This window comes from Lissotriton helveticus, chromosome 3_1 (genome assembly GCF_964261635.1).
Source record: "Lissotriton helveticus chromosome 3_1, aLisHel1.1, whole genome shotgun sequence".
NCBI lineage: Eukaryota > Metazoa > Chordata > Amphibia > Caudata > Salamandridae > Lissotriton > Lissotriton helveticus.
In genome coordinates, this window is record NC_136061.1 from 306,667,624 (window position 1) to 306,692,580 (window position 24,957).

Here is a 24,957-nt window from a genome sequence, read left to right on the forward strand (position 1 = left end):
ACCGGCTCCGCAAGGGGGCTTGTAAATAAGCCCCCCAGTTGGTTATTTCAGTAGAAACTATTCACAAGAATTTACTGCACTGCCGAAACCACAGCAGAACCAAAGGAAGATGAAAAAATCTCTTGCATCCTCAGCTTATAACGGGAAATAAAGGTATTATGGCTAGACCATGTAGCTGCTGCACAGATATCTTTTAGTAAAGCACCTTTGAAAGCTGCCCAGAAAGAGGAGACTGCTCTTGTGGAATGTTCCTAAAATCATAAGAGGGAAGGGAAAGGACAGCTTTTTTGTATGCCAATAAAATGACTGTTTTAAAACACCATTTAAAATGGAAACTGTAGGCCGGAGCCCATTATTGCTTAGCCCATAGGTGTGAAAGAGAAATCCACCTTCCTACAGGCTGCTATTTTTAAATAGAGGGTAAGGGCTCTAACCAAATCTAAAGAATGCCAAGCAATCTCTGTCTCTGAGAAAGGGGCAGGCTAAAAGGCAGGTAGAATTAATTCCTAAAATACAAGAAAAGAGAAAGTAACTTTAAGGGAGAAAAGCAGGGTCTGGCCTAAGAACCAACTTATCCTGGAAGAATTTCAAATATGGGTCATGACGGAGTAGAGCACGCTTTTCCCCAATCTAGGCTCTGAAGTGAAGCCCTTACGAAAGAATATGTTGAAAGTCGTAAAGTGATTGAAGGTAGGGGTTAGTTTGAGGGAAGTGCTTCAAACTGAAATTCTTGATGAGCTGTAAGCACTAAGGGGAGATCCCATGTAGGAATTGGAGAATGAACTACTGTTTTTTTTAGATGGAAACTCTTCAATAGGCGACAAGTGAAAGGATCAAAAACAGACAGGATGGTCGTCTGATAGCATTGGCTTTTCAGAGTTGAAGATGCAAACCCCAGCAAACCTTCTCTGAGAATATCCAGTACCTTACCCCACTCACAGTAGATAGAAACACAACTTTTGGCATTACACCATTTTGTAAAATTGGCCTAATGCCTATCATAAACTTTGAGTGTAACTATCTTTCTAGAATTTTGGATTGAAACATCAATATCCAATGAACACCCTATAGAGTTTAATCTCTAAACCCCCAGAGAGTGTTGGCAGAGAAATGGCAGGGCGAGATGGAGCAATTAGAAATAATGAGGTTTGCACTGTCAACTGAAGCAGCTACAGAAACCAAGGTTGTCTTTTCCAGTAAGGAACAACAAGATAACCTCTCACCCCTCTTCTTGAATCTTGTAAAGGACCCTGCTTATTAGTTAAAAGGGAGGGAAGATGTTGAGGAGATCCTTGGGCCATATGAAACTCATTGGATGCACCCCCCAAGACTCCTGACAATAAGAAGGGAACAGAAATGAGAAAGAAGCGCATCTTGGGAAGAGGCAAACCGATCCAGCAATTGGGTGTTAAATTGATCTGCTATCTCTTGCAAAACTGTTGAGGGTAAGGCGAGGGAGACTGAAGAGGGAAATGTCCGACTCAAGACACCTGCATGCCCATTCTCCCTCCCTGGAAGATAGATCACAAGCATGGACAGCTAGTTCTTCTCTGCTCATAACCCTGTCTGCTCAGCAAGAGTCACCAACTGAGGTACCCAAGTACCCTCAAGCTGATTGATATATGCTCTTGTGACCTGATTGTCAATTCTGATCTGGACTGCTTTATTGACAATCAGAGGAGCAAAGGACCACAAGGCAGTGAGAACCGCTGTCAACTTCCTCCAGTTTGTAGAGTACTTGGCCTCCGACATAAACCAAGGTCCATGGCTTGTTAGAGTCCCCATCGTAGCTCCCCAGCCCAGGCTGTACACATCTGTGTTTATGGTCACTGGAAGAAGAAGAGAGAGAGAGAAACACCTTTGTCGACATTACAAAAGGTTAGCCACCTTCGCAACTTTCGAGTTACCTCTGGAGGGATTGGGGCATGATTGTCATAGTACTTAGAAATAAATCCTGAGATACATGGAAAAAGGAAGATACTTTAGGGATAAAAGCAGGATCTAGCACATAAACCACCTTATCCTGGAGGAATTTGAAGTATGGCTCATGACAGAGTAGAGCTCCAATTCCCCCAATCTACACCCTGAAGTGATGTCCACAAGAGAGAATACCTTTGAAGTCAGTAACTTTAAAGAGATTAAGGGAAATAGTTCTAACAGAAATTCTTGAAGAACTGTAAGCACCAAGGGGAGAGCCCATGAAGGAATGGGTGAAAGAATTACCAGTTTTCTGAGATTAAAACTCTTTAAGAGGCGACAAGCCAAAGGATAAACACGGACACAAATTAGCCTCTAAAAGCTTTGATCACTGCCCATTAACATCTCTGAGTTGAAACTGCCAAACCCAAAAGAAAACCATCTCTGAGAAACTCCAGAACCTTCGCCCCCTCACATGAGATAGGAACACAACTGTTAGCAGAACACCATTTTGAGAAATTGGCCCAATGCCGCTTATGTACTTTGAGTGTACATGTCTTTCTAGAATTCCGGTTTGAAGCATTAGTATCCGTAGAGAACACTCTAAAGACTTTAATATCTGCCTCACACTCTCCAAACCCCCAGAGAGTGCCTGCGGAGAGAGGACTCTGGCAACGCTGGAGACTGCAGGAGAGACAGAAAAGTCTGAAATATGCATGGGGATTGCACTGCCAACTGAAGCAGCCAAAGAAATTAAGGGGCAGAAGGAACTGACGCATCTGCATAGTCAGTTTCCTTGCGTCAGCGCTGAATGTCTTTGCACCATTATGGATGCGCTGTATTTACAATACAGTGCTCCATGGTGCAAGGATTAACAGATGCGTCAGAAATTCTGTTTCATCTGTTGGCGCAAAAGTGATCCATTGCTGGAGTTGCTCATGAAAGTGACGCTACTCCAGCAATGCGCCACAATAGATGACAACTGAGTCAAAAATCCCTGCGTCATTCCTTACACCTGGTCTGAGCAGGCGTAGGGATTTTGACACAGTGAAGGTATAGAGTGAGGCAGTGAAATCTTGTAGATTTCACTGCGTCAGTTCTACATGGCTTTTTGTGTGGGAACGCCCACCCTGCATACATTAAACCTGACGCAGGTATAACTGGAGAAGCGTGGCTCAGTGGTTAGAGGCGGCAGACCCGGGAGCTGAGATCAGCCGTGGACCAGGGTTCGATTGCCCGCCTCGGCGGGTCTCGGGCTCAAAAATTCCACGGACTTGACAATTCTCGCTCCGGTGCCTACTCGACTCACGGGGTCACACTCTGCGACTCTGGGCAATAGCTTGCTTAATCTCCACTACGGCCCCTCGCGGCGGGATGCCTGGCTTTCACCTTGTGAATACCCTGCCGGGGTATCTCACAGGGGAATACCAGGACGGGTTCCCTAAGCAAGCGCCTTGAGACCCCTGGGTGATTCGTGCGCTATATAAATCGAAATACATTTACCTTTACATTTACATAACGTGACGCAGGGTTTTACAACGTGACGCATCTCGCTAGATGCGTCGCATTGTAAATCGACCGCAACATTTACGCAGCGGGTGCGTCACAAAAGAGACACAACGGCGGCGCAAAAGTCACGCAAGGGGCTTTGTAAATCTGCCCCATAATATGTATTTTCTAGTAAGGAACAACAAGAAAACCTCTGTAATACTCTTCTCTAAACTTGGAAACCACCCTACTTATAAGTCGAAAGGGAGGGACTGTAGGAAGCTGGGTTTCTCTTTCAGTAACAACCCCACTTTGTGCCAGATTTCTGATGCACTTTGATTTGATGTGCCCTGGGTCCCTGCCAATCAAGTTCCCAGTACCTTAGTTCTTTCCCAAAACTGTACCTTTGTACCCCCCAATTGGCACCTCTCTGGCCACATGTAAGTCCGCTGTAAAAGGTACCATGGGTAACATGGGCACTATGACCAGGGAAGGTCTCTAAGGGCGGTAGCACATATTATGACCCCCCTAGAGGTCCTATACCTTAACACACACACACTGCCATTGTAGGCTGCAAGTTTTGGTGCAGAGAAAAGAGAAGAGTTGACATGGCACACATTCATGTGTGCTATGCCTGCAACCGACTGCCTATGGTATAGGTTAGACACCGCTCTAGCTGGGTGCACCATATCACTAGTGAGGGTACAATGCATGAGCACTGTACCCCTACAGTGTTTAAGTCCAGTCTCAGACATTGTAAGTGCTGTAAAGCCATAAAGAGTATATGGACTGGGAGCTTGTCTTCACATCATTATAATGACTTTACTGAATTCTGGTAAGCTTGGTAGCAAACTTCTCAGCATAATAAACCCACACTGATGCCAGTGTGGGCATTAGTATACAATGCACTCAGTGGGCATCTTAGAGATAGCCCCTGAAAAACAACCTGTCCAGCAGAGGAGACTGCAGAGAAGAACTGACTTGTCCCCAGGTCTACTGGCCTGTTTGCAGTTTCCTGAGACACTGCGCCAAAAGTCACCTTGTCTTGCAGCCAGCGACATTCAGAACTTTGGGAGACAAAGACTGGCTCTCCTGTTAATAGCAGCTCTGTTCAAAAGAAATTTCCAAGACATACTCTGGGCCTACTGAGGGCAAAGAAACCCGACGCCTGGAACCACCACTGCACCTGACACCTACCTCCAGAGTCCAAGAGACCCACCGGTCCCAGTGAGGTCCTGTATCGCTCAAGAGTCCGAGTCCACCTTGGGTTGACCCCTGCAGCCTGCGGCTTCTGCACAAAGACCCCCCCAACCACGATCGGACCGGTAAGGTGAAATCCGTCCTCAAAAGACGCCCCTGCATCCAGCCGCCCAGCACCCCGGAGAAGATGAAGTGCACCTATGTCCCAAGCCCTCCAACATACCTGCCCAGTTGTTGGTTCCTCCTGGAAGACTTCCTGGACTGAGCATGCAGCTAAAAACCAAAACTGACAATATCCATTGAAAACAGGGCACCCGCCGCCAAAACAGCACCCTGCACCCGGCTGCTCCTGGCCGCTGTGGGTGCATCCTGTGTGCTAACTCGGATCTCCCTTTGCCCTCAACCTAAGTCCAGGAGCTCCCAAAACCTTGTGGCCTGCTTGTGAACTGCCACCACTTGGAGTCCCCTTATCCCTAATTGGATAATATTGGGTCTCAGCACTCTGCTCCCGGCCGCCCCAGTGCCACTGAGGGTGCTTTGAGAGTGGGTCTGCGACCCTGAGGGAACTCTGCTTGTAACCCCAGAAAACTAACTCCCAAACCTAGGTACTTACTGTTAATTCGATAACATTGTTTTCGTCGATAGGACTGCATGGAACTGCTTTCCGTTTCATAATGCGGAAAATGTACTGCTTGAGCCCCACTCTTTCAAAAGGGAAAGATCGATGGCTCAATCCTCAGGCAATGCAGTGAGAATCTGGAACTCGCTTCCTCCACTGCTCCGTACCACCACCTCTACCCAGACCTTCAAAACTGAGCTCAAATGTCTTCTCTTCGAAAGTCAATTCCAGGACTAATACGCCCCCTTTCAAGTCCCTCAAGCAAGTTCTTTCACTATTTAAATTTTTATTCTATGCCTGTACAAGCGCCATCCTGGTGTTTTTTGTGTGTTTTTGAGTGACTGACATCTAATGCTATAATATACCTCTTGTATCTTGTTTACTTCTGTAACATGTACATTTGTAACATTCTCCTCATGTAACGTACTTGGTTTTATTGTGAAGCGCTCTGACACCTTTGGGTAAAGTTTGCGCTATATAAAATGCATAAATAAATAAGTAAATAGTATATACAGAGCGAGCTTCCTACAGGGACACCATAGAGGAGACCCGTAGGCCATATGACATTCATAGCTTATATCCCCTAAGCCTCCTGACATGAAAGAAGGGGACACAAATGAGGAAGAAGGGCATCATTGGCAGGAGCAAACAGATCCAGTCATGGGGTATCGAATTTATCTGCTATCTCTTGAAAAACTGTTGAGAATAGGGTAAGGAAGACTATGGAGGGAAATGTCCGGCTCAAGTAATCTATATGCCCATTCTTCCTCCCTGGATGATAGATCACTATCAGTGACAGCAGGTTCTTCTCTGCTCATAACCCTATCTATTCTGCAAGAGCTGGAGCACCCCCAAGGGGATTGATATAGGTTCTTGAGACCTGATTGTGAACTCTGATCTTGACGGCCTTGTTGACAATAAGAGGAGCAAATAACCACACAACTCTGAAAGCTGCTGCCAACTTCTTTCAGTTTGAAGAGTTCCTTGCCTCCAACACAGACCAAATTTCCTGGCTTTTTAGAGTTCCCATTATAGCTCCCCAGCACATACTGCTTGAATCCGTGTTAAGGTCACTTGAAGATGAGGAGGTAGAAGAACTCATTTGTTGAGGTATGAAGGGGTTAGCTATTATTGCCACTTTTGAAATATCCCTGGAGGGATTGGGACAAGATAGTTGAAGTCCTGGAAGATCAGATTCCATCTCAACGAGAGATAGTAAATAAATCAGGTGGAACAGGTGAAGGTGAGTTCAAGTCACCAGATACAGAGAAGCAGCCATGTTGCCCTGTACCCTCAACGATTCTCGTGCTGGGGCTTCCTGAAGACTCAGCAGATGATTGAGGCAGAGCATAAGCTTCCCCTGACAGCAGGGAGGCAAAAATACCCTCCCCATTTTGGTGTTGAAGAGGACGTCTATGAACTGCAGTCCAGGGTAGGATCAAGAGATGATTTCTTGGCATTGAGCAGGAATCCATGATTCCAAGTACTGGCACACTATCTTGACATCCTGAAGACCCTTCGAAAAAGAACAAGTGCAACTCGGCCAGTTATCCAGATAGGGAAACACCAACACACCCACAGAATGTAGGTTTCTCACAAAGTGAGCCAAAGTCTTAGTATTGACACTAACAGCCGAAGAGAGGACAAAAGGAAAACCACAGAACTCAAATTGGTGGCCCAAAGCAAAAAATCTCAGAAACTTCTGAGAGGAAGAGTGCATTAGTATATGAAGGTAAGCATCCCATAGGACTATATATATGGCAGAAACATGCCAGTAAAAATGAGAGGAGTAATGTGCTCCAGAGTCACCATCTTGAATCTGTGTTGGGGAATTAAGTGGTTCATATTGAGATCCAGAACAGTTCAAAAGTCGAATGAGGGCTTTTGTACCAAGAACATAAGTGAGCAGCACCCCTTTTCCCTATTCTTCTTCCGGGACTGGAAATGTTGCTCATTATACTAAGAGGTCTTGAATCCTGCTTCGAGAGACCTTCAAGTTGACTGGGTCCTGTTGAACAGAGGTCTAAATTAAAAAACTTTCTGAAGGGGAGGACATTGTTATGTGGTAACCTTCTTTTACCAGTTGTAGCACCTTAGCATCTGATACATTTTATTTCCACGCTGAGGCAAACCTCTTTATCCCCCCTAACTTTGAATGGATAGTCATGATTTTAGAGTGATGGGAGGAGCTAAAGTGACTGTAGGCTGTTGCCAGAGTGTGTCTGAGATTGGTGCGCCTAGGTATCGTCCCTGCCTTCAAAGGGGCTGAGTGGAACCCTTTGAGGCTGGACTTTGGCTAAATGCCCTCCAAAAACAATATATCCTGCCTCTTGATGGTGGTTTCACTGGAGTTATTTGTGATGCTCCATCGACTTCTTGACCATTTCTTCCAGTTGTGAACCACTGAAGAAATTCAACATCCTGGAGGGAGACAGTAGATGGGCTCAAAGAAGGTGCAGGTCCCTTCTCACCCGAGTGTGGACTCAGTTAGATGCGTTTGTTTAGAAGTGCACTACCCCTTCATGCTTGTGGCTAATACTAGAGAGGAAGCACCTTTCTAAATAACCTGAACAAACAACTTCCCGTGTTTACTCAGGCACGATAGGTAAAAAACCTGTAAGGGCTGGTGCCATGTTGAAACAGGTAAGCGGTCCTTTGTAGACTTAGTTAACACAAATGGTCGGAGTTTGCCAAATGTGGAACTCTGGGAAAGGCAGCAGCTGTTTTCAAGCCAATCTGCAAGGAAGGCAGCGTGCCATAGACAAAGCAGAGAAAAAGTAAACATGTATTTGAAGTAAAAATGTCTTAACTTACATCAAGTACCTGTAAATGGGTGAAAGATATGACTAGATGATTTGATATAATAGGCTATTTCTTTTGTGCCCCGCTACTCCAAGGAGTGTCCCTTCGCATACGTGGCTAGGTCGATAGTTGTAGAGTAAAACTTAAACTAAGAATCAGGTTTTCAGTTTCTTCTTAAAAAGCACTGGATTACTCACAGAGCTCTCAGAAGAAAAAAAAGTTAACATACAGTGTAATCCCCACCAAAATTACTCTGATATCACTCATTTCCTTATTGGTTGGGGCATTTGTGTTATTTGTATTTTTTTAATTAGTTTTATTTGCATGGATGAGTACTGTTCACAAGCCATAGTGCTGATGAAGTAAGGACTGTGGCATGGGAGGCACAGGAAAGTGAACCCAAGAACAGTATACCTGTTTTATATGCTTCATGGACCTCAACCACAAAGGTAAGATCCCTCCCTCCAAAAGGGAGCCTTGTTGTTGAAATAGTACTGTAACAGCATGTCTACCATTTACAGGAATTATACCTGCTAGCGCCATATTTAAATAATAGATTTAAAAGAAAGGAAAGCACATCGTGGGGTGATGCTTTAACCTTCAGACAAAAATAGGGTTTCCTATTAAGCTGAGGAGGAGTAATCCTAACACAATGGACGTCTCTGTGTGAGGCGAAAAGGGGACCTTGGGCACACAAAAGAACTGCTTAGGAGACTCATTAAATAAGTACCTGACCTAGAATGTTAGTGGTGCCATGTTATACGGTTCCTACGAATGAATTAGGACTGGGTATCTGAACAACATGATCTTCACAATCTGGGGACGGCTAGTACGCTGTCTTTCTCGGGTGAAGTGAATTGCGACACTTACATCCTGGACAATTTGAATGGAGATACGGCTAAGGATCTAGCACCAGAAATCAAACGAGTCCCACATAGAGTTGAGCTTTCAAAAACAGTGCAAGGCTCTAGACAGAAAGTGGAGGAACATATACAGTCTTATCTCTAAAGTCCAGTATAAGGTTGCTTCTAAAGAAATACTATAGAGAGGTCATATTTGCAAAGAAATCCTATCTGGAGAATAGAATTGAACTAGCTTTGAACAAATCTCGAGAAATGTTGTACATTGTGCAAATTGTTTTGTCCCTGGTAGCAAGCTCCAGATGTCAAGAACCATCAGGTGATTAATGCAAGCCACTGGCACAATATTTCCATGTTAAGATCAAGAATTCCCAGAACAGTCCCTCCCCCAGCATGTTACTGGAGGGAGCCCTGCCAGATAATATCTAGGGGCCAGATGTAGGTAAATATCATTTACCGATTCTAAAATACTGAATTTTACTGATTCATTATTTTAGAATCGGTAAATGCTATGTAGCAAACAATTCGGTAAGTATTACCGAATTTTACCGAATCAGTATTTACCGATTCGGTAATTCTCATTCATTCCTACGGGCCTGGAGGCCCATAGGAATGAATGTGAATTACCGAATTGGTTAATACCGATTCGGTAAAATAGGAAAACATTCAAGGGTGGCAGGGTGTCACATTGACACCCTGTTGCACGCCTGAATAGTGCTTGTGTGCACATATGGCACACATAGATGCCATGGAAGCAGGCTAAGATCCTGCTCTGCTGAAAAAATCACAAACCGACCCATTTGAATTATCTAACTACAGGGCCATATCCGTACTTCCATCTTTGTCAAAATTATTGGAGAAGCATGTCAACTCCCAGCTTTCCCAATATTCAGCATAGAGGCAGTGCTAGGGGGGTGGCAGATTACATCAAGAGCACTTTAGAGCCCAGGGGGAAGGCACTGCTGATAATGTTGGATCTCTCAGTGGCCTTTGGATACAGTATCTCATGCCACTCTACTGGCACCTCTCAAAGCTGCTGGAATTGGAGGCAAATCCCTGGACTGGTTGGCATCATTTTGTTAAGGACGCAGACAAGAGGTTTGAATTCCTTCTTTTTGTCAGACCACGTGTATTTCAAGTTGGAGTACCCCAGGGCTCGGAGCCCTACTTTATTTAACATCTACCTTACTCCTATTGCTATACTTTCGGAGGCCGTGGGAGCAAAAATAATCTCATATGCTGATGACACCCAGCTGTTGTTTTCACGGGAGTGCAGTACAAGGTTCCATTGTGAAAAAATCTGAACCTGTCTTCAGCTGTTTTTTCCAGTGGCTAACATACCATCAGCTCAAATGTAATGCAGAAAAAACAGAAATGTTATTTTTGGGAGGAAGGCCCACCAAACATGACAATCTTTCTGGCCGACTGAAGGCCCTTTTCCAGGGTGTCAAGCGAATTCTGTGAAAAATGTAGGTATCAAATTTGATGATATACTCTCTTTTTTACCGCCGGTGAATTCAGTGGAGTGGTCTGCTTCGGATTACTGGGTGGCTGAAGACGGACTGCAGAACAAATCAAAACATTCACCCCCGCCAAGAGTTCTGGGTTAAATCCATCATTCTTTTGTTCACCTTGCCACCCCAGTTTAGACCTGGTCATATGCAAATCAGTCTTGCCCCTGTGCCTCATGAGAACCGTCCAGCCTGAACTGCCAAGGCAGGTCCTCCCTGGACCAGAAACAAGCATCCTAGGATCGGTTAAGAAAGTTTCTATATTTTCTGTCCTTCCCATCCAGGAAACAAGTGATAAAGGCACTGATGTCGTATAGGCTGGACTGTGGCAATGCTGTGTTAGTGGGTCTACTGGATTACCTCATCAAACAACTGTATGCGGTCCAAAATGCGGCATCATTTACTCTCTTGAGTTTGCCTCTGAGAGCACATATGTCCACTCACCTTAAGGCGTTACATTGGCTCCCCATGAACAAGAGTCTTATTTAAGACTCTTGTTTTGGTCCATAAACCCCTTAATCAGAGAGGCGCTGGATACCTTAGAGTACGTATTAGTTTTTATGTTCCCCCTAGATGACTGCGTTCAGCCATAGCTTTTTTTAGCAAGCACTCTTCAGATCAGGCATGCTAGGGCTGTTGGCAGATCCTTCTCCTTTTTAGGTCCGTCAGCCTGGAGTAAACTTCCCTCCGAGATTCAAAGCATTACAGATACTTCTCAGTTTAAGAAGAGACTGAATATGTGGTTGTTTAACCAATCCTAAACAGATTAGGCCTACGTGGCAGTGGTGCGGAGCACCAGGACTCTCTTTGGAGTAGCAGTACACTTTATAAATCCCTTTTCATTCATCCTTTCATTCATTCACATATCATCAGAAAATGTTGTCCCAATTTCTAGCTAGCTCACAGTGCCTGCCCCATTTGAACCCCTAATCCTAGCAGGGTTCCAGATGGTATATGCAACCTCGAACATAACCACTCTTATTCCCGAAGGAAATCGTGAAAACAGATCTACCCTTTTGTTGCTGTTTTTGCCTGCCCAAGGTTAATACAAGAAAGCTTTGAATCTAGCTTTCAAAAATGTATTAAAATAATCGTATTTTTGTATAGAAAGTGTGAACTGCAATTATTAGTAAGGTGAAACAAAGCATTTTAACCAGCATTACACAAATGGTGAAAAAGATAAACAGTTCAACTATTATAACATTACAATGTGATTATACTTATACTCCTATCTAATACTAGCTATACCATGAGAGCATAGTGGGAGCACCCTCTGGCAGATCCGTTGGAAAACCCTATCCACCCCATACTGGAGTATGATGTGCCAGGATGTTGGTCTGGATGTAACAGGCTATCCTCCTTTGCAGGCTAAAGGTTAGAGTCAGTAGGGCTGTATCTCAGTCACAGTGCACAGTGTTCCAGGAAAACCCCAAATACAAGGCCATCACATTCTATGTACCTAGCCTTTGACAGAGTGTAGGAGGAACATGATAATAATGCTTACTAAGAATGAACTGCATTTAAAAAAGCTTCTGAGTACACTCTGGTGTAAGTGTAAAACATGTCAAATGTCACCATTAGAGAGAGATATCAAGCTAAAAATGTGTAGCTAAAATGGAGACTCAGCACGGGCACTCTTCCACCGTACAACATGTAGGTCATGGCCATGCAAGATAGATTCTCATGTTTCTGTTAATCAACTTATTTATATAAAGTGTACACTTAGAAACTGGCAGAGGTGTCCGAGCAAAAAGTGCTGTCCTTTTAGTCACCCTTCATCAACTGGGTCATTTAACCTCGAGTTCAGAATGTTTCTACAGCAAAACAGCTTTATTGGTAAATAGATAATAATGTATGTTTTGAAATGTGAGCAGCAAAACAAATAGATCCATGGTGAGATAATTGGGAGAAACTATTCCGATTATGCACCTTATTGGTAAAACATAAAAATCTGCATCTTTCAATGTAACACTTGTTTTAAATTTTTCAGATCATCGATCAACATTGAAGAGTTGTCCAGCATTTCTTGTGAACCAAACGTTCTGTGGAATGGAACTCCTAGTAAATCACCTAGAGGCAGGCGTGCACCAGCTAGTGCTAGCACTCCTCTTGGCCAAGGTACCCAGATGTAGATGATCCACATATACTCTAGAGAAAAGCAGATTTTTTCAAGCAAAATGTGCTAACTGGAAATCTGTGTTGGTACTTCAAGCGCAGCATAGAATATGGGAGACAATTCCAAGACCTAGTAGCAGGCCCTTGGTAAAATGGGCTCTATGTCAGAAAACTGTGGACAGAAATATTGCCTCACCTAGATATTGTGGCCTAATTTTAAGTTGCAAAATATTGTACCATTGTTATAGATTGTGTATTATTAACTTCAGTGGGGCATTATTTTGTGTTAACAATAGTTAGAAAATAATTTTCATGTTAGACGATATTCCCACCATAATATTCAAGAAAGGTATAGGTAAATTTATGAATGAAGCAAAAAACTCCAATCATCCGTCACCTAATACAGAATGTAGGTTTGCACACGGTCAAAGTAGGAACCACCACTCCAGTAAGGGTAAGTCAGATACAGACCCTAAATTAACCTGTGTCCATCCTCTGGTAGTTTGGCACAGAGCAATCAAGCTTAACTTAAGAAGCAATGTGTAAATTATTTGTGCAACACTTCAATTTCAATAACTCAATGAAAACACCACAAAACGACTCCACACAAGTTTAGAACAATAGGGAATATGTATCTGAGTAAAACAAGACCAAAATAACCAAACTGCAATAAGTGGAAGATGTGATATGATTTTTTAATGATTACATGTGAAAACAGTGCTTAGAAGTCACTAGCGGTCAAAATGTTACTTGAGGTCGCGAGGTACCGGCGCAAATTTAAAGTTAAAACCGACCGCCATGGAAAGCAGACCGGCTACAAGACCCAGACAGGTCTCAGTGAAGAAATACATTGGATGTAGCTTTTGTCAACGTTGGGAGCCTACAGTCGAGCTGCCCAAAGGGGACTCGCATCGTCGTCGAGCTCCGTTGAAGTGAGTGCATTGCATCATTGTCAAGCCATGCGGAGCATCGTTGTTGTCCCCCACAGAACATCGTCATCGAGCCACGCGGGCTGTAGATCTGATGTTGTCTAGTAGGCTTTGCATCGGTGTTGAAAAGCGATGCAGCAGATTTTCTTGTGCAGTCATGCCATTGCGTCGGGTTTTGCAGAAATGAGCATCAGAACCCACTTCTGAGGCCCAGGACTGGAGGGGGCGCCTCAGGCAAGGGTAAGACTCACAGATGGCGGAGTCCAGCATCACCAGCAGAATTGCAGGAAGTCTTTTATGTCCCTGAGACTTCAGAAAACAGGAGTCACTCTGGGTTCAAGGGAGATGGGACCACTCCTTGTCCTCAGTAGGGCAGAGATCAGCAGGCAGCAGAGCAGCTCAGAAAAGTGAAGAAGCGGTTTCTCAGAATAGTCAGTCAGCAAAGTGGCAATCCTTAAAGCGCAACAGTCTTTATCCAGCAGATTTCTTCCCTGGTCCAGTAGTGTACTGATTTGGTAGGGTCAGAGCCCCATTTCTTTGGTGTAGGGGGTGACTTCGAAGGAGCTTTCTGAAGTGCACAAAGATCATTTTCAACCCAGTCCTGTCTGCCAGGCTATCTGTGGGGGTAAATCAGTGCTTTCTGTGTGGACAAGACACTACCTATTACAGTGTAAGTGTCAGCACCTCCCATTCCTCTTTGCCCAGGAAGGCTCATCAGAATTCAGATGAATGCAGATGAGTGCTCAGAATGCAGATGGGCCTCACCTTCCTGTTTTGTGGCTGTCTTGAGGGAATGCACAAAGTGTAGCTGTCACCGAGCCCAGACGTGTTTTGGAGGCAGACTGCAGGCACAGATAGCAAAGTTTGGAGCAGTTTTAGAGCACTTATGTTTGGGAGCTAGTGAACACTGTAACATTACACTAATATCAATGAATATATTTTTTCTATATAGATTCATAAAATTCCATTGATACAGAGGATTATTGTATCAAGGTTGGTACAAGTTGTATCGTTTCCAAGCTTTATTATTATTGTTTGTGATTTTGATTTGTTCACATTATTGTTTGACAGCAGTAGCACATTTTGAGAGCAGAGGCCCTGATGAAAGCCGAGGGATTGATTTCCCGTTAGGCAGAAACATGTTGGCCCATTTTCCGACAGATATTTGTTGATACTGTCGCCTGCACTGGTCTGGTTTTTAATTAGGGGATGTGCCCTGCTATGTAATAAAGATTGATTTTTTGAGGTCACATCATCCTATTTTAACTCGCCACATCTGGTTTTGTTGCACTGAATGTTCACTATTTTCACAACCATCATAAATCAGCTATCAGAAGGCGGTTCATAGATATGCGTGGACCTGATCCAACACTATTGACTGACTGTGTGGCAATTAGTCTCGATGATCAAGGGACTAGCCTATTCACAAGGTGGACATCCAGATGATATGACTGATCACTAAGTCTTGTTTGATGGTAATCTACTATTTGATGGTATGGATCTTGTCTACCAGGGTTGAATATATTTTGTGTTTGTTGAGTGATTCATGAGTTGACAAATTGGTAGGTGTTCCCTGTTTGGAAGGTGTTTCTGTGGTGACCTGGGTACTTTTTGTTGACTTGACAGTCTTGCAAGACACCCTAGTCAGATCAGCTGACTACCAGACCCCCTGTGTTCTTTTGTGTTGATCATAAATTTGAGAATCTTCATTTCTCCATGGGACTCACACACCTGCTCTCCCTTTCAGGTATTCTTATATATCGTCCTCCTGGACCATTGGCCCAGTTTTTATCCTCCCTACCTGAAGCAGTCACGAAATTGGCAAGCACTGTCTCCAATTTTATTATCCATGGGGAGTTAAACATTCACTTTGATGACCCTGCATCAACAAGTGCTTTAGAACTCTCCTCTGATCTCGCTGCCCTGCAACTCTTGCAGAAGGTATCCCAGGCTACTCATGTGAAAGGGCACCTTCTTGACTGTTTTTTTCTAACCTTCAGGAGCTGCTTTGCTTGGAGCTTTCGCCCATTCCCAGGTCAGATCATCACTTGATCTCTCTTTACTGGTCTCCGAATGTGGTCATTCCTTCCGCCCGACCTACAAATATTGCAGCTCGCTGTTGGCCAAAACGTCCGTTAAATGAATGGGCCTTCTCCTTAGAAGGTAGTATACCTTCTATAAATCCAGATCCTGGAGAGGCTAACGACTAATTTAATAATTGGATGGAAGAGACCTTAGATCGAGGTCGTCCAAAAAAGACCCACTGAGTGAATCTAGGGCCTAATAAATCAGCATGGTATACTCCTTTAATCCGTAAACTAAAGCAGATGTGTAAAAAAGCCGAGAGAGCCTGGAGGAAAGATTTCTCCCCCTCTAAGAAAAAGGAATATAGGGACACCATCAAAACATACAAAACTGAAATTAAAAGGGCCCAAGCCTGCTATTATAACGAAAAAATCTCCTGTGCAGTCAATTCACCTTGTGAAACTTTCCGTATTGTTAAAAAACCTTTGCAAGCTAAGGCCACCCCTGATGTTCCCGAGCCAACAGATGGTCGCTGCAATCAACTTACGGAATACTTTCACAACAAAATTCAATCTATTCGAACTTTGTTTTCCGAATCTCACGTAAACTTTTTTACTGAAGAAGCAATTGCCAGGAGTGAGGTACATTTGCTGGAAGCATTTCCTCCCCTTGACAAAGAGGCATTTTTAACTATCTTCGCCCTTGTCAAGAGTGGATCACCTAGAGATCCTGTTCCCCCTAAAATTTTGAAATTAGTAGTTGGTTCTGTTTGACCCTCTCTCACAGATTTGATTAGCTCGTCGCTGTCTTCTGGGATGGTCCCCTCTTTATGGAAAAAGGCGCTGGCAAAGGCCTTGTTGAAGAAGCCTGGCTTAGATTCCGACTGCCTTACAATTTTCCGACCCATTTCGCTTCTGCCCTGGGTCGGTAAAATCGCAGAGAAACACATCAACATGGCTCTCTCCAGGCACCTAGAAGCTGGAAAACTCCTGCATCCATCTCAAACTGGGTTTCACCCTTCTCAAGGGACTGAAACAGCCTTACTGGCAGTCGTGGAAGACTCCAGAAGGATTCTTAATGCAGGTGGTTCTCTAGCCATGATACTATTAGATCTTAGCGCGGCAGTTGATACGGTTAATCACCATATCCTAATTCATCTACTTTAAGGTCTGGGTGTGACTTGAGTGGCTGCGCTCCTTCCTGGGGGCAAGATCCTTCCAGGTCTTCGAGGGCGAGGCCATTTCAAGCTCTAGGCCCCTTCTTTGTGGAGTGCCTCAGGGGTCGTCCCTGAGTCCCACTCTCTTCAATGTTTATATGGCCCCTCTTGCTGATGTCGTCTTACCCTTTGGGGTGCATGTTATTACATATGCCGATGACACTCAATGGGTGGTGGCATTTAACTACAAAAGCAATGCCTCTATTCAATCAATCAATCAGAGTACTTGTAAAGCGCGCTACTTACCCGTGAGGGTCTCAAGGCGCTGAGGGGAGGGGGTGCCGCTACTGCTCGAAGAGCCAGGTCTTAAGGAGTCTTCTGAAGACGAGTAGGTCTTGAGTCTGCCGAAGGTGGGTAGGGAGGGTGTTCCAGGTCTTGGCAGCGAGGTAGGAGAAGGATCTGCCGCCGGAGGTTGTTCGTTGGATGCGGGAGACAGCGGCGAGGGTGAGGCTGGCAGAGCGGAGCTGGCGGGTGGGGGTGTAGAAGCTGAGTCTGCTGTTCAGGTAGGCTGGTCCGGCGTTGTGGAGTGCTTTGTGTGCGTGGGTGAGGCGCTTGAAGGTGATCCTCTTTTCGACGGGGAGCCAGTGTAGGTCTCTCAGGTGGGGGGTGAAGTGGCTGCGGCGGGGGACGTTGCAGATCAGTCGGGCGGAGGCATTTTGGATGCGTTGTAGTTGTCGTAGGTGTTTGGCTGGGATTCCTGCGTAGAGTGCGTTGCCGTAGTCCAGTCTGTTGCTGACGAGGGCCTGTGTCACCGTTCTTCTTGTTTCAGTCGGGATCCACTTGTAGATCCTGCGGAGCATGCAAAGGGTGTTGTAGCAGGAGGAGGAGACGGCGTTGACCTGTTTGGACATGGAGAGGGAGGAGTCGAGGATGAATCCTAGGTTGCGTGCATGGTCGGTGGGTGTTGGTGCTGTTCCCAGTGTGGTTGGCCACCAGGAGTCGTCCCAGGCTGAGGGGGTAGGTCCGAGGATGAGTACCTCTGTCTTGTCCGAGTTCAGTTTCAGACGGCTGTTCCTCATCCAGTCAGCGACGGCCTTCATTCCCTCATGGAGGTTGGTTTTGGCGGTGTGCTGGTTCTTGATGAGGGAGAGGATGAGCTGGGTGTCATCAACGTAGGAGATGATGTTGAGGTCGTGTTGGCGGGCCACTTGTGCGAGGGGGGCCATGTAGATGTTGAACAGCCGAGGGATGAGCCCTGGGGGACGCCGCAGATTATGTCGGTAGCCTCAGATGGGAAGGGCGGGAGGCGGATGCTCTGGGTTCTGCCGGAGAGGAAGGACGTGGTCCAGTCAAGGGCCATCTCTTGGATTCCGGCTTCTAGGAGGCGTGTCTTTAGAGTGCGATGGCAGACCGTGTCGAAGGCAGCCGACAGGTCCACGAGGATGAGGGCTGATGTTTTGCCGTTGTCTAGTTGGCGCCTGATGTCGTCTGTGGCGGCGATGAGAGCTGTCTCGGTGCTGTGGTTTCGTCTGAACCCGGACTGGGACGGGTCCAAGATGTTGTAGTCTTCCAGGTGGCGGGCCAGTTGCATGTTGACGATTTTCTCGATGACCTCCGCCGGGAACTGGAGCAGGGAGATGGGCCGGAAGTTCTTGAGGTCCTTGGGGTCCGCCTTGGGCTTCTTGAGGTGGGCGTTGATTTCGGCGTGTTTCCAGCTTTCCGGGAATGTCGCTGTTTTGAAGGAGATGTTGATGATCTTCCGTAGGTGGGGTGCGATGGCAGCGTCTGCGTTGTTGAATACGTGGTGTGGGCATGGGTCTGACGGAGAGCCTGAGTGGATGGAGTTCATGACCTTGCGTGTCTCGTCGTCGTTGACGTTGGACCAGGAGGTCAGGGGTTTGGCGCTGGTGGTGTTCACAGGGGAGGTGAGGTCTGGCGTAGTCGTGGCAGTCATGGTGTTGAAGCTGTCATGGATGTCAGTGATCTTGCGGTGGAAGAAGATGGCTAGTGAGTTGCACAGTTCTTGTGAGGGTGGTATGTCGTTGGTGTTGGCGCTGGGGTTGGAGAGTTCCTTTACGATGCTGAAGAGCTCTCTGCTGTACTGTGCGTTGTTATCCAAGCGGTCATTGAAGGAGGATCTCTTGGCTAATCTGATGAGGTGGTGATGTCTGCGGGTCCTTGTGGGCTGCGTGGTTGTCTGGTGTGCATTTGTGGAGCCATATCTTCTCCAGTTTCCGGCATGCATGTTTGGAGGTCTGCAGCTCGTCGGTGAACCAGGTGGCTTTCTTGCTGGCGTGGTTGTTGGAGGGTTTCTTGAGTGGGGCGAGGGTGTTGGCCGGTCGTTGATCCACTGTCTGAGGTTGCGAGCTGCGGTTTCTGGGTTGGTGGGGTCGGTGGGTGGGTTTTGGGAGAGGGTGGTGATCAGCTGGTCTTCAGTGACGTTGCTCAAGCAGCGGCGAGGTAGCTGTTGGGTGCGGTGGCTTGGTTGGTTTATTGAAGGTGAAATGGATGCAGCGGTGGTCGGTCCAGTGGAGTTCGGTGGTGTGGTTGAACGTGACGTGGGTGCCTGTGTAGAAAACAGGGTCCAGTGTGTGGCCAGCGGCCTGGGTGGGTGCGGTGACGAGTTGTCTGAGGCCAAGGTTGGCGAGGTTGTCAATCAGGGTGGCGGAGTTGGCGTTGTTGTTGTTCTCGAGGTGGAAATTCAGGTCCCCGAGGAGGATGTAGTCCATGGAGGCGAGTGCGTGGGTGCTGGCGAGGTCGGCGATGGAGTCGCTGAATTGAGCTCGGGGTCTGTAGATGAGTGTTCCTCTGAGGGTGGTGTTGGGGTCAGTGTGGCTCCGGAAGTGCAGGTGTTCGGCGGTGTTGAGGGTGTTGTCTGCGTGGTTGGCGACCTTGAGGGTGGACTTGTGGACGATGGCTATTCCTGCTCCGGTTCCGTTGGCGCGATCCCTGCGGGTGATCTTGTAGCCGTCTGGGATGGCTATGGCGATGTCGGGCGCCGAGGAGTCGTTCCACCAGGTCTCGGTCAGGAAGGCCACGTCTGGGGCGGAGGTGTCGAGCAGATTCCAGAGCTCGACGGCGTGTTTGCGTGCGGAGCGGGTGTTGAGGAGTATGCAGCGGAGGTGGTTGGGTCCAGTCCTTGGAGGTTTGGTGTTTCTGTCGCAGGTGAAGCTGCAGGTGTGGCAGGATAAAGGTCCGTGAGTCCGTTTCGGGGCGGCTTGGAAGCAGGTGTGGTTTCGGCCATTGTTGAGTGCGTGGAGGGTGCTGGCGTCGTAGCGGAGTCTGATGTTGTGGTATTCGTGGGGTCCAGAGTTTCTGGCACTGGGTGCGGTCTATTGGCCTTGCCCCATGCCTCGAGGAGGTGATGAGGTGGATGTGCCATTCCCATTTAAAACTGAACGGTGACAAGACAGAGCTCATGTTGCTCGGTAATCCCTTCCCACTCGAGGTTGCCTCTATTTGGCCAGCATGTATGGGTCCTGTGCCTGCCCCCAAATCCGAAATAAAGAGTCTGGGTTTCTGGCTTGATTCTGAACTTAGCTTAAAATCCAAGCAAGGAAAATTGTTGCTTCCTGCTTTGGCATTCTAAGAATGCTGCGCGAAGTGTTGCCTTGGCTACCTCCTCAAGCAAGAAGGCTCGTGGTCCAGGCACTTATTCTATCTCGCCTGGACTATGGAAATGCTCTTTATCTCGGTGCACCTTGTGCGGTCTTTAAGAAACTTCAAACCATGCAAAATTGTGGTGCAAGGATTTTGAGGGGACTCCAAGCCGCCAATCAGCCAAACCTGCCCGTAAGTCTTTACATTGGCTTCCTATTCAGGAAAGAGTCCACTTCAAAGCCCTCTGCACCAACCATAAGATGCTAGGGGGTGTGGGACCGGCTATCATTTCTTTCTTTGTCTAGCCCTACCAAGCCAACAGGTTACATTCAAATGACCTCGACTTGGCGTCTGTTCCCAGAATCAAGAGATCTAGAAGTGGCGTCCGGCTCCCATAATGCCGCTAAACTCTGGAACTCTCTGCCGCTTCAGCTACGTAAAGAGCCGGACCACACTGTCTTTCCGCATATGGCTCAAAACTGGGCTTTTTCCCAACTGATCTGCCACAGCTTAGTGCGGTCTCTGTCCTAGCGCTGGGATGCCCTCGGGTAATCGTGCGCTTTACAAAGGCTTTTTCATTTAATTTCATTCATTCATAAATTTGCCAATCAGGTATACACCAATGTCATAATGTGTAGGGAAGAAGCACGTACACATTAACACTGGTCAGCAGTAACGTGCTAAAGCCAACAAAAACAAAGTAAGATAAATAGGAGGAAGGCAAAAGGTTTGGTGTAACCCTTGTTGCTCCAATATGAATTTACCTTGAAAAAACAAAGGGGCAGATTTATGAGGCCCTTGCGCCACGTTTACGCCGCTGTTGCGTCACGCAAGGCGGCGTAAACGTGGCGCATCCCTACGAACGATTTACAACGTGACGCATCTAGGCAGATGCGTCACGTTGTAAAGCCCTGCGCCGCTTGTGGGCGTTCCGGCGCAGGGTGGGCGTTCCGGGGCAGGTGCGCCTCGCAAAAGTGGCTGAGTGAAATCTATAAGATTTCACTCAGTCACTTTCAGGCCAATGCTGCGTCAAAAGCCTGCGCCTGCTTGAAGCAGGCGTAGGTCTTGACGCAGCATTGTTAAGATGGGGCACCCCCGAGCCTTGCTGGAGCTGCGTCGCGCTTGTGACGCAACTCCAGCAATGCGCCACCTTTACGGCACAGATGCGTCACGCATCTGTGCCGTTTTGGCCCCATGGTGCGCCGCATTATAAATGCGGCGCACCATGGGTGGCGGAGCTGTGGCGCACTGTGGCGCACATTAACTGGCGCATCCCTGGGGATGCGCCAGTTAACATAAATCTGCCCCAAAGACTTGAGGCATTTGGCAAAACAAGAACAGTTGTTGTAATCAAATCTACAGCTAGGAGTGCAGCATACAGAAACGAGACTGAGGACATTTCTCGAAGCATCATAAAGCAATTCATAGATCCTCTTTCTGGAGTGGAATGTGGGTCTTGTCATGAAGCCATAAAGTACTCCCACCTGATGACAAATGCTGATGAGTCTCGACTTTGCGTGGAAACAATGAGGGCCAGTGGGTAACTTGTCCAGATGTCCGGCATGGGGAGTGTGTGATCCCTGCGTGTGTAGTGTGTGCTGTGCCGTGATTGGCTGAGTGTTCCTAACTTCATATGGAATCTAACTTTATGGTGTTTTGGGAATGCGCACACCTCCAGCTATGTGCGTTTTATTGGGGCCAATCTCCCAGGACCATTGTGGTATCACTGCCTATCTGTGGGAATAGTATGGGTTTTTCCTGTTCGCTTGTTTGTCCTCCTGATCACGTGCAACCCCACCTGTGATTGGTCAATCAGTAGCCTTAGGCCTAGGGCACAGGACCTGCCAAACCTCGTATTTCTGATTCGGGGTTGATGGAGAAGACGTATTTGGGGATTTCAACAACAGTGATTCAATTTCGATTTTGTACACACACTTATCATTGCGTACATTAACATCAATATTAAAAAAGGGCAATTTCCAACAGACCTTTAATGTATTTACTTTGCAGACACAATGACATTTATATTGTAGGCTTATGGCTTTTTTTTGTTTAGAGACAAGCTTGTTAGGTGCCTTAGCCTATCATAAAGATGAAGTGATATTCCCATCACTCTTGCTTGTTCACTTATGTTTATGTTGCTGTTGAGATAGCATGTTTACAGATTTACATTTGTTTGCACAAAGTAACATTTTTGCACTAATAGACTCTCTTAAAGATGCAGGAAATAATAGCCCTTGTCAACAGTTTCTACAACATAACATTAAGCTGTGAATGCCTTTGAATTATTTCACCCCTCACAATGCAAACATCATTTTATGAATCCTTTCCATAACATTATTCTATGATGATACAGCTAAACCTGTTTAGCATTTTCCATATTGTTGTAATCCAGGAGATTGCTTCATTATGCAAATGTATTCCTAGGGCAGCTGGGAGCAACAAACACACAGTCACGCAACTATTAAGTAAATATCTCCCTTAACACAAATCCAGCCTTTTGCCTTTTCTAGTGCTTTTTTTATGTTTGTATGTTACTTCTGACCTTGTTGCACATTTTTAAAACACTTTCATGCTTTCACCAAACAATGCTCATGTGCTGTATCCATAGTTTTCAACTATAAGTCATACTCGTGTGCAAACCTAAAAGTGACAACACACCATCTATACGTCCGGCTAGCACCTTCATATCTCCTGGCAAAGCCGCAAGGCCAGCAACAATGGTCATGTATGCCCACTAGTTTCTATTTTGTGGGTTCTCTGGTCTGCATGATGGTTCTTGTAAGTCCGTGTGATGGGAGAAGGGAACAAAGAGTAGCAAATGGGGACAGCATCTGAATGTCATCTAGGTGTTATAATTCTTTTAGAATAATGGTAATGGTACTGCAATTCCCTGAACATTAAGAAGTGAATCTAGTTTTAATCATTTTTACCCACTTAAGCTCCCTTCATCAAGTTACATAACTGTTTAAGTAATGATAACATGAAAAATAGTTCTAAAACTGTAAAGGATTGTTTAAGTTTGATTACTTTACTGATCCCTATGCAGGTCAGCTTAATAGTCTGTCGTAGTCCCAACCCAGCACTCTGAAATCCTACCGTTTATGATGGGTGGAGTAAAAGCTGTTGGATTTTTGTTATGGCATGATTAAAATACTTTGTAATATGGCAAGCAATCAAGTTAGTCTACAGTCTAGCTACTTTAGCTACTTTGAATAAATGTCCTTAGAATGGCTTCTGTAAAGGTTAGTGGTCAGTGATAGCAGCACATATATTTATAATGAAATGTCGTTGTTTTAGACTACTTCTGTAAAGGTGGAAATCATGTGTTTCATTAGAATACAATTCAGAAAATATCATCAACTTTTTTCCACCTAGAAGCATAGCATGCTTTAGGGCATTATATATAACCCGTTGTACTTTCTACGCGTCACTTTACTGGATAGTCAGTCAAATACGCTCTCTCCAGTCCCATGAGTGCAGTTATGTCCTTGTTTCTTTCATTCTTGACACCTGGCTTTTTGTGGCTCGGTGGTTTTACATTTTCTCGTTTCACACTTCATACGTGCTGGAACTCTGCTTGTATTTGTAGGTATAATGTAGATTTTCCTAGTAAGTTTTGACGGAAAGTCTTAATTTTATTAAAGACACGGAGGCGAGTATTATGCTTTCTTATCTTGCATTTATTCCAATAGCAGCCAAGATAAGTACTAAAACTACAGTTTCCAGAGGGCAGAGCAAACCGCTGGCCAATGGGAACTCACAAAATCACAATAGCATAACCAATGAGAACCTAGCTACAGGTATTGTGATGTATTCCTATAGGTTCTGTATCGATCCCCCTATTCCTGACCCTATTCTGGTTAACAAACTAACAAGTTAACTAGCAGCCATCCCATGAGGCAGAAAACCCCCATGATGCAGGAACCGTTATCTGATAAAGCCACACTACGGCACAGGAGCGTGTTATCTGATTAGGTCATAACGCTTGCCATCTAATTAGACAAGCGATATTCCTCCAGCCCCTGATAAGGCATACGGAGTTCTCAAAACAAATCAAACCTATGACAACCTGGGAAAAACCCTCCGGCCATTGTTTTGATTTCACCGAGAACTTCAGCAAAAGAATGTGCTAACGACCTGGTCGTATGACATCCTTATTGACGTATCTATGTCCATCCTTACGTCAATCTCGGCACCACCTCGGCACGCGGTGGTGACGAGATCGGAGCAGCCAGACTTGCCGAAGCCCAGAGCAGAGCAGACCCCGCTGGCGCAGCCCCGCCTTCCTGACGCGCTGAGAACGAGAAGCTGTCTATTCTCCTGCCGAGAAATCCAGCTCCGGCGCTTCCGGGTAGCCCTCGCAGGCAGCCTGGAATATCGAGGCCAGAGACGAGAGATACCATCCCTCATCCATCCTAGATTCCAGATACAGAACTGAATAACCCCTCACAGAGAATTCTTTAGTCAGTCACTTGGCAAAACAAACTTAACTTAAACGGTAACTTTCTATTCCCGCCCACGCATTAGACTTAGGTCAGGTACACGGGGTAGGCGTAGTTAGAAACACCAGTTGAGTACGATTAGTCAAATGTATATGTGTATGTAATATATCTTATTCATTTTAAACCTTCATATGGCTTAGAAACCATATCAATGTTTTTACAGTATTATTTTATATTTCTGCTTTTAATGTATGCACTTTACTTAACCATAATTATTGCAATAATATCGA

General features: G+C 45.9%; 1 protein-coding gene across 6 annotated transcripts in view; it reads left to right on the forward strand.

Annotated features, from left to right (window-relative positions):
- TEX14 (testis expressed 14, intercellular bridge forming factor) overlaps positions 1-24,957 on the forward strand; it is a 2,253,432-nt gene that overhangs the window by 2,020,878 nt on the left and 207,597 nt on the right. For all 6 annotated transcript variants that reach the window (XM_078679858.1, XM_078679856.1, XM_078679860.1 and 3 more), the window contains one exon: positions 12,388-12,515. In XM_078679858.1, the coding sequence (XP_078535984.1) occupies positions 12,388-12,515 (128 nt within the window). The remainder of the gene's footprint in view (positions 1-12,387; positions 12,516-24,957) is intronic.